General features: G+C 36.8%; 1 protein-coding gene across 2 annotated transcripts in view; it reads right to left on the minus strand.

The window, feature by feature from the left end:
• LOC137632949 (uncharacterized) overlaps window positions 1-10,329 on the minus strand; it is an 85,002-nt gene that overhangs the window by 33,343 nt on the left and 41,330 nt on the right. For both annotated transcript variants that reach the window (XM_068365074.1, XM_068365075.1), the window contains exons 2-3: window positions 2,523-2,770; window positions 2,273-2,408 (exon numbers count right to left, since the gene is read on the minus strand). In XM_068365074.1, coding sequence (XP_068221175.1) covers window positions 2,273-2,408; window positions 2,523-2,760 — 374 coding nt within the window. In that variant the 5' untranslated portion in view covers window positions 2,761-2,770. The remainder of the gene's footprint in view (window positions 1-2,272; window positions 2,409-2,522; window positions 2,771-10,329) is intronic.

The raw sequence follows: 10,329 nt of genomic DNA on the forward strand, positions 1-10,329 counted from the left end.
TGATTTAATTATCAACAGATTTTTTCCTTAACTTTGTCAGCAAATGTCTGTTTCTCCGGTCTTGGGTCTATCAATGTTTGAAGTGTTGCTTTAATTCATTCCATATTCATGGCAAGAATATGGAAGTTTGTTTTCCAAGTCATCAATTTTCGCATCTTGTTCATTCAGGGCCAAATTTCCTATAATTTTAATATTACTAAATTGACTTGTCTGTCTTCATGTACGCAGTGTGTGCATAACCAATCTAAGTTATTCCGTTCATTATCAGTGATGCTTATCATCATATGCACACATTTCTTGTGGTAGAGTCTATTACATTTGCATCCAATCCATTTTTTTCTGTTCTCCCTCTGTGTATCTACATATGAGGCAGAAATAGTTTACAAGATCAAGTAGGCTGTAACACGATCATGCCCCTTCCTGCTGTGTCTTCATACGGCAGTCACTGTCGCATGATTTTACAACTATATACTGGTCATGATAACTTCTTAAGTCAATTAAATAAAACATTTTCCTATATATATATATATATATATATATATATGTATATATATATATATACATATATATATATATATATATATATGTTCTAATATTACATAAGGTATTGCATTTCCAAAGAACTATATTGTAATAAAAATTTATCATTTGAAAGACAGATTTGATTGAAACTTTGTTACTTAATAGAATTACTTTGGGCGCTTGTGCTACCTCAGAAATAATGGTAATGGAAGGTTATGATATAAAAAGTCCGAAACCCGAATAAAAAATCAGAATAAAAGAAACAGATTCAGAAAAAAAATAATATTTCCTTAACTGTCATCAAAATTGGAGCTGAGGGGGAATAGCTTAGAAACTTAGGATTTGCAGATGACATACAATAATTCTGTTTTGTAAATCATGAGAAGAATAATAGAGGATTTGAATAGGGAAAATAGATATATAGGACTGAAAAGGAATATGAGTAAAATGAAAATTCAGAGAAAACCAATAAGGGTCATGAAGAGCCTGTAGATATTTTTAATGAATATACGTAATTCGGACAGGTAGTAAAGAGTTTTCCAAGGACAGGAGACCAAAATTAAGAATATAATAAGCCGGAGTTGGAGAGCTTTTTAAAATTATGAAAATGAAAAGGCCCCTTTCGCTGAAGAAAAAAGTATTTTAACGTATACATCAGAATTTTTGGGCCTTACTAAAGCCATGGAACGTAAGCTAGTTAAAACCCAAAGAGCAATGGTAGGGCACAGATAAAAAGGGCAACATGGATACGAGAGCAAACGTAAGTAAAGGATATTCTAACAACATGTAAGAAAAAGAAATGGACATGGGAGGACATATAATGAGAATGTCAAATAATAGTTGGACATTAAAAATAACAGAATGGGTCCCTAGAGATTGTAAAATAAGCAGCGGAAAGAAGACCAGACGATGGATCGATGAGCTAAGAAGGTTTGCGGGAGTGGAGTGTCATAGAAAGACCATACACACACGGAAGTGGAAGCAAATGTCTAAGGCCTTTGTCCTGCAGTAGACTAGTAACGACAGATGATGATGAATATGTTATTATGATGATAAATGTTTAGGAACATCAACCAACAAAAGCCGTGTCGTCTCGCCAGACCTGACTTGTAGAGATTATACCCTTCTTGCCCTGAATGATTGGTAGCCGACGTTCAAACAACCATGACATCGTTATGATGATTCGAATGTGAGTAGGAGGGTAATTATGGATATCAGTTAAGGAAGTTCATTGACTGAAATATCTCTCTCTCTCTCTCTCTCTCTCTCTCTCTCTCTCTCTTATATATATATATATATATATATACAAGTATATATATATTTATGTATATACATATATATACATATATGTATATATATGTATATATATTATATATATGTATATGTAATTATATATATATATATATATATATATACTTATATATATATATATATACATATATATATATATATATATGTAAGTATATATATGTATGTATATATATGTAAATATATATATACATATATATATATATATATATATTTATATATATATACAGTACCTATATATATATATATATACACACACATATATATATACATATATATACATATATATATATATATATATATACATATATATATACACACACACACACATATATATATATATATATATATATGTATATATATATTATATATATGTATATGTAAGTATATATATATATATATATATTGTGCATATTACTATAGTATAAGTTTGTTTCCTTACCTAGAGACAGCTCCACTTGAATAGGTGTTCTTTCCCGAAGCGATTTCCTCCAAGGCAACCAGAGAAACTACCCTCTCAAATTGCATGGTCATAAGCGATGTCTCACTGTAACCTCCGTAAATGTCACAAATTTGATCTGTTTTTGAACAATGATAATTAGTAATATGCAAATACTACAAATATTTCAGTCATTACATGGGTATGTGATCATGAAAGTTGCAAGGAGGTAAGAGATCTCAATCACACTTACTATTGTACTCAAACACCGTTGACCCATTGTATCTTGTGTGGATAGCGCATTCCAAAGCATTTGGAAGAGATAAGGATTTCTTTGGGGAGGCTACGATCTTACATTCCTGGGGGATTCCTCTGGCCATCCACCTCCTCGCAGACTCTGTCACAAGCCCTGAGGCAGACCACACAAACACCAGAGTCCAAAGCAAAATGAACTTCACCTTTTGATGGAAATTGACGTTGTAGGTAGTCATGACGGTCAGCCTGAAATCATGCCAAAATCAGTTTACATGCAAACGCCTTCTTTACACGTATGCTAATGTAAAGGCACATAGCATACATATATGCTCATGTTCACACACATAAGCAGACACACGCAGATTTATATATATATATATATATATATATATATATATATATATGTGAGTGTGTGTGTGTGTCTGTGCAAATATAAATATATATATATATATATATATATATGCATAAATATATTTGTGTGTTTTTGTGTGTGTGAGTGTGTTTGTATCTGTGTGTGAATTTAGGCTCTGGAAATATTGCCACAGCTCCTTGGTCCGACAGTACCACCCTGGTCGACTATTGGAAATCATATGAATAGTAATGTTAACTTTACAAAGCTTTTGCCCGGGTGTAAGTTTGAACTAGTTTCAAGTCATGGATACCAATGTGTGGGAAAAGTTCCCTATTTCTCATAACTTCCAGATCATCCTCCCAAAGTGTCAAAGATAATAATCTTTGGAAAGGAATAAAATTCCTCTCCTTGTCTATTATTCGGTTAGAGTACAAAGGAACTAAATACTCTAATCAATATTACCTGGGGTTATATCCACTAATTATTATCATTATTCTCATTATGTGTTTATATCCTTAGAACTGTAGGCAATAAAAAGAATAAGAATAAATATGGTAACATTTGGCCATTGATGGTAAAGACTCTACCTAGTAAGGACAGATCTCCTTAGTTCGAGGGGGGGGGGGACTTCAGTGGAAGAGAGAGAGAGAGAGAGAGAGAGAGAGAAGAATATAAAAAAAAATAATCTAAAAACATGAACACCTTTTTCTATATAAAAATTAACATAGAAAATGGACATGGCGAAGTCAAGATGGATAAACAAAAAATTAAATATTTTATTCTAAGTGAAAGGGTTAACTTATTTAAAGATATAACAGTGTTAATTACATCAAAGTCAAAAGACCATATATTGGTGAGAAACAAAATTCATTTAGATGTAAAGAAAGAAAGGGAAAAGCTAATTTTAAGAAAGAAAATAAACACTCCTATAAAAAGAGAAAAATCTGATTAGTTCAGTTTAGCAATAAAAAATAGGTACTCTCATGATGAATTGGTAGTAAATAGAGTAGAGAGGAATAGTAATTAAGAAGAAAAGGTGTATTGGAATCAGCACAAGAGATAGGTGGTAAAGTTTCTAATCAAGATCAAGGAAAACTAACGGAAAAAAATCTAATAAAGCAAAGATTGGAAATAATGCGAAATTCCAAGTGACATAAAATATAAATAAAGAAATAAATACTCACAGAAATCGTAAACACAAACCAAAATTAAGGAAAAATTAAAGAAAGGAAGAAGCATCAAGTTAATGAAAAAAAGACTTGGAATCGGGAGCTAAAAGATATTTGCTTTAACGGATGAAAAGGGATATATCAACAAAAGAGGAGTGATAGAAATTGCAGAGGGTTTCTATATAATTCTATACAATAGTGATATAAGAAATAATTTTCCTAACCAAAATAATGAAACACCTGAGCCGGTACCAAACATAACAGTATAAATAAAGAAAGCATTAAAAGACTTAAGAAGACAAAGCAGAAGATAGCCTAACAAATGATTTAGTAAGAGATAGAGGATATTTCATAGTAGTAAATTTCTCTAAACTGTCCACCAAATGTTTGCAAGACTGCTCTATACCTTCAGCTTGGAAAAAAATATAATTTTATTATTTCACAAAAAGAGAAGCTCTAAAAACCTGGAAAATTTCCGCTCAATAAGTTAACTCTCAGTAATATTGAAATATTTACAAATATCATATTTTGAAAATGGAAAGAAAGCTAGACTTTAATAAACAAAGAGGTTTAAGAAGAGTATATTCAACAACCGACCTTATCCATGTCATTAACAAGCTAATGGAATCAAGTGAGTATGACAAACCATTGTGTAAGGCATTTAAAGACTCAGAAAGCCCTTGATACTGTTAATACTTTAAAAGTAATGAATAGCCTTCAAAGACGACGAATAAATGATACGTATGTTAGAGCACTTACAGATATCTAGTTGGGTAGTACAGCAATCTTTAAGATACACAAACGTAGGGAGAAAATTCCTAATTGAAAAAAGGAGTTACACGAGACCCTACCCGTACTAAATTATTGACAGCTTGCCTATAAGAAGTTTTTAAGAATTTAGATTAAGAAAAGATAGGAATTAACATTAATGAGTAAAACATTAACAAATTAAACATTTACAGATGACTTAAGTTTATTTGATGAATTATGGATTGTATTGCAAATGATGAGAGAAGATTTGAAGAGAAAGGAGAAAAGCAACATAAATATTAGTTAAACTTTGATAATGTTTAATGAAAATTTAGAAAGAAAAAATAAGGATTAAAAACAAATCTCTGAAGATTATTAATGAATATACGCGTTTAGGGAAGACAGTAAGGGTTTCCCCAGGAAATGAAACTGACATTAAAAGAAAGATAAGCATAGGATAGAGAGCATTTGGAAAGCAATTAAAAATTTTAATATAGCACTTTCTCTAAAAAGAAAAGTATTTATTGAGATGGTCCTACCAGTAATAATTTATGCATCAGAAACTTGGAGCCTTACTGAAGCATTAGGACACAAGCTACTTACAACTCAAAGAGCTATGGAAAGAATACTGATAGCAATAACACTAAGAGACCGAAAAAGAGCAACATGGATAAGAAAGCAAAAAAATAGAGGATATTCTAACAACTTATAAGAAAAAGAAATGGACAGGAGAAAGACAGACAACAAAATGGGTCTCTAGAGATTGCAAATGAAGCAAGGGAAGGAGGAGAAAACATTGGATTCATGAGATTATGTATGTATATATATATATATATATACATATATATACATATATATATATATATATATATATACATATATATATATACATATATATATATATATATATGTATATATATATATATATATATATACTTTATATGAAGAGCCTATATGACTGAAGACTATGAAGCGCGAAGTAGGAGATGATGAATGAGGAAGTATTGAATTAAAAGCTGAAGATAGAAACGACAGGTCAAATCTAACCGAGGCCATTTGCACCAATAGGCGTAGGAGATGATGACTATATACATGTATATATATATATATATATATATACATATATGTACTTTATATATATACATATAGAAATATATATATATATATATATATATTATACATATATATATATATATAATATACATATATATATATATATATATAGCCTCTATATATATATATATATATAGCCTATATATATATATATATATATAAAGTACACACACGCATATATATATATATATTTATATCATCATCATCATCATCTCTTCCTACGCCTGTTGACGCAAATGGGCTCGGTAAGATTTAACCTGTCGTTTCTATCTTCAGCTTTTAATTCAATACTTCCCAATTCATCATCTCGTACTTTGCGCTTCATTGTCCTTGGCTATATAGGCCTGGCTCTTCCAACTCTTCTGGAGCCCAGTTGAATGTTTGGTGAGCTAATCTCTCTTGGGGAGTGCGAAGAGCATGCCCAAACCATCTCCATCTACCCTTCATAATGATCTCATCTACGTATGGCATTCGAGTAATCTCTCTTATAGTTTTATTTCTAATCCCGTCCTGCAATTTTAACTCACAATATCTTTCTGAGGGCTTTGTTCTCAAATCTACTAAATCTAATGGAGAATGTTTCATTGTTATACCATGACTCATGTCCATAGGGTAACACAGATCTCACTAAACTGATTTATAGTCTGATTTTTTATATGTAATTTCAGGCGATTTGATTTCCAAATTTTACTTAATCTAGCCATTGTCTAATTTGCTTTTTTCAATCTTTCACTAAACTCTTATTCTAAAGACCCTGCATTGGAGATCATAGTTCCTTAATACTTGAATGATTCTACCTCATTAATCCTTTCTCCTTACAATGATATTTCATCTTCCATTGCATACTGCGTTCTCACATTCTCTGTCTTTCTTTTATTTATATTCAGGCCAACCACATGTGAAATTTCATGCATTCTGGTAAGCAAGCATTGCAAATCCTGGGTTGTTCTGCTAAAAAGGACATCGTCATCAGCATACTCTAGGTCTGCTAAATTCCTATCACCAATCCAGTCCAATCCTTCTCCACCATCTTCGACTGCTCTACTCATTTCAAAATCTATGAGGAGGATAAACAACATAGATGATAACACATTCGCTTGGAGTACTCCGTTGTTCACTGGAAATTCATTTGATAATACTCCATTAACATTAATTTTGCACTTGCTATGCTCATGAACAAACTTAATAAGATTTATAGATTTTAGAGGAATTCCATAATTGCGCAGGAATCTCCAATAAATTGGCTGGTGCACACTATCAAAGCCTTTTTCATAGTCCACAAAGGCCATCGAAAGTGGATTTCTATATTCTACGCATTGCTGTACAAAGTCTCAAAATGAAAATTTGGTCAGTGCAACTTTTATCTTTTCTAAATCCTGCTTGTTCATCTCTCAGCTTTTCATTAATCTTTCTCTCCAGTCTCTTTAGAATATTGTACCACCCGTGTGTCATACGATCGTACATAGTAACGACATTTCTCTTTTTTGTATATATTATCTTTTGTATCTTTCCCCTCCCCTTGCATTGACAGCAACTTGCATGAACCTGTCTGCCTATTTCTCATTGTTAACTGTTAACAGAACCGGTTACTGGTTGTACAAGAAATAGCATGTTGAATTTTGTGACCTTCTTGCCAGGACCTAGTGTGTATATATACTCGATGTGTCTATAATAAAGTACTCAGTTACTTTCATCCCGCTTTTGAGTCACAACCTACTCTTGGCTCATCACATTGGTGACCCCGGAAGTCGACTCGCTCCTCTCGCCTCCCCCCCTTACTGTTACTATGGCCGCCCCATTGAAACTTTCGTCGTTCGCCAGCGGAGAGGCGTTTGCATGGTTTCAGCACGCAGAAGACCAGTTCCCCATCAAGAGCATGACTGGCTAAACCACCAAAGCAAATTATGTTCTTGCGGCGATACCCGAGGACACCTTTCTGGAAATCTCCGACTGGCTTTGTGAACAAGAAGACACCCTAATAACGTATGACGCCCTCAAAACATACCTTCTGCAGTAGTACTCGTCATCTCCAGCCGCCTGTATAACAAAGCTTTTTCAGCTCTCTCAACAACTGTTGGGGGACCAAAGGGCTTCACTCGCCCTCAGGGAAATGACCAGTATCGCTCATCTGCAACCTGCCGCAGACGGCTCTCCTCGTGAGGTGAACCTACTTCGTGCCCTTTGGGTACGCCGTTTACCCGAACCTGTACGTGCTGCCATACCCGATGTCGATAGTTTACCCATAAAGGACTTGATGACCAAAGCCGACGCCCTTATGGACAGCCACTTCATGACCTTCAAGACCTCCATCAACGTCTCCACTCCTGACGAAGAAGACACCTATTCAACGTCAACCGAAGCTGACGTGAATGACGTAGGACAAAGCCACCCATCACCCACCACTAGCTCGTGCCCCAACCATCGACTTCTACAGCCACTTACTGCTGCCCATCGGCCGCAGTTTTGCTACTACCACTCCAGATTCGGGTCTGCCACAAAGAAATGTGCCAAGGATTGTCAGTGGCCAAAAAACGTGTAAGTAGGCCATCATTCTTGGCGGTGGCCTCCCGTGTTTCTAATCTTTTCTTTTTAACATGATGCAGGAAAGGGTGTGCGATTTTTGGTAGACACGGGTGCTTGTCATTCTCTTTTGCCAAGGGAACTCTTCAGGACACGACGTAGTCTGTCTAAATCTGCCGATGTCCACCTGGTAGTTGCCAACGGATCTGCAATACCCACCTACAGTTACGAAAACCTCACATTATCATTTGTAAACGACAAATTTAATTGGAAGTGTCTCGTTGCTGACGTCACATTGCAAATTCTTGGTGCGGATTTCCTCTCATTTTCGCCTTCTTGTCAACATCGCCCAGCGACAATTGTCAACGCAGAATCGTACTTGTTGACACCTCTTCAACTAGCCCCCTCCGATCTCACTCTCCACATCAGCGCACCCAGGAATGCCTACGCCCACCTCCTCACGTCGTACCTGGAACTGTTCTGTCCAGAACTTTGCCAAACGCCCACGGCTCCTGCCAAACACGGTATTTATCGCCATATCAAGGCGATGGGACCCCCAGTCTTTGCCAAATTCAGATGTCTAACACTGGATCAATTGGCAGCCACCAAACAAACGTTCGCCGAAATGGAAGAAATGGGCCTTTGCCAAAAGGCCTCCAGCCCATGGTTGTCACCCTTACACATCGTCCTGAAGAAAGATGGCTCCCTCCGTCCATGTGGGGATTACAGGCACCTGAACATGCAAACAGAACTGGATCACTACTCCCTCCCAAACATCACCGACGTGACCTCCTACCTGCACAAAGTGAAGGTTTTCTCCACTCTCGACCTCCTGAAGGGGTATTATCAGGTGCCTATGAACCCAGAAGACATCTGCAAGACGCCATCACCACTCCCTCTGGTACATACACCTCCAATTACTCGTATTTTGGCCTTCGTAATGCTAGAGCCACTTTTCAGTGTCTCATGGATGGCATCTTAGGGGACCTCCCCTTCTGTGTATGTTACGTGGACAACATACTTGTGTTCTCTTCCTCAAAAGAGGAACACCTCCATCACCTGCGCATCGTGCTCGACCACCTACAACAAAACGGCCTTGTAATCCGGTACGACAAGTGTACCTTTGGCACCAACGAAGTGTCGTTCTTAGGGCACCCGCATCACTCCTGAAGGAGTCCATCCCCTCCTTGAGAAGGTAGCAGCCGTTCAGAACTTCCCCTTACCCTCGATCATTAAAGCACCACAGGAATTCTTTGGCATGATCAACTATTATCACCGTTTTCTGCCAGCCATTGCTGCCACTCTTGCTCCCCTCTACACCCCCTCAAGGGCAAGCCAAAGACCTGAAGTGGGGTCCCCTTCAAGAAGCGGCCTTCTGCAACGCAAAGATGCCCTATCAACCGCTGCTACTCTCACTTTTCCCGTTCCGCATGCCCCTCTCCTTCTCTCCACCGATGCCAGCGACGTCGTTAATGCGCAGTACTCGAACAGGTGGTCAACGGCTCATTCCGCCCATTGGCCTTCTTCAGCAGAAAACTGTCAAACTGGCAGAATCGGGTTATTCTACCTTCGATCGCGAATTGCTGGCGGTGCCCTTGGCTGTCCGTCACTTTCGCCATTTCTTAGAAGGTATGCCCTTCGTCATTCGCACAGACCACATGCCTCTGGTGCACGCCTTCACTCGACAGTCTGACGCCTGGTCCGCCCATCAACGCCGACATCTCTTCGCCGGGGCTGAATACAATTGCACCCTTCAACACGTCCCTGAGAAAATGAATCCTTTTGCCGATGCCCTGTCAAGAAACACGTTAGCTGCTGTTCAACTGGGATTGGATTACAACGCCTTGGCTGAAGCCCAACGACAGGATCCAGAGTATCAAGCGTGTAGGACATCCTGCACA

The sequence above is a fragment of the Palaemon carinicauda genome, chromosome 42 (assembly GCF_036898095.1).
Source record: "Palaemon carinicauda isolate YSFRI2023 chromosome 42, ASM3689809v2, whole genome shotgun sequence".
NCBI lineage: Eukaryota > Metazoa > Arthropoda > Malacostraca > Decapoda > Palaemonidae > Palaemon > Palaemon carinicauda.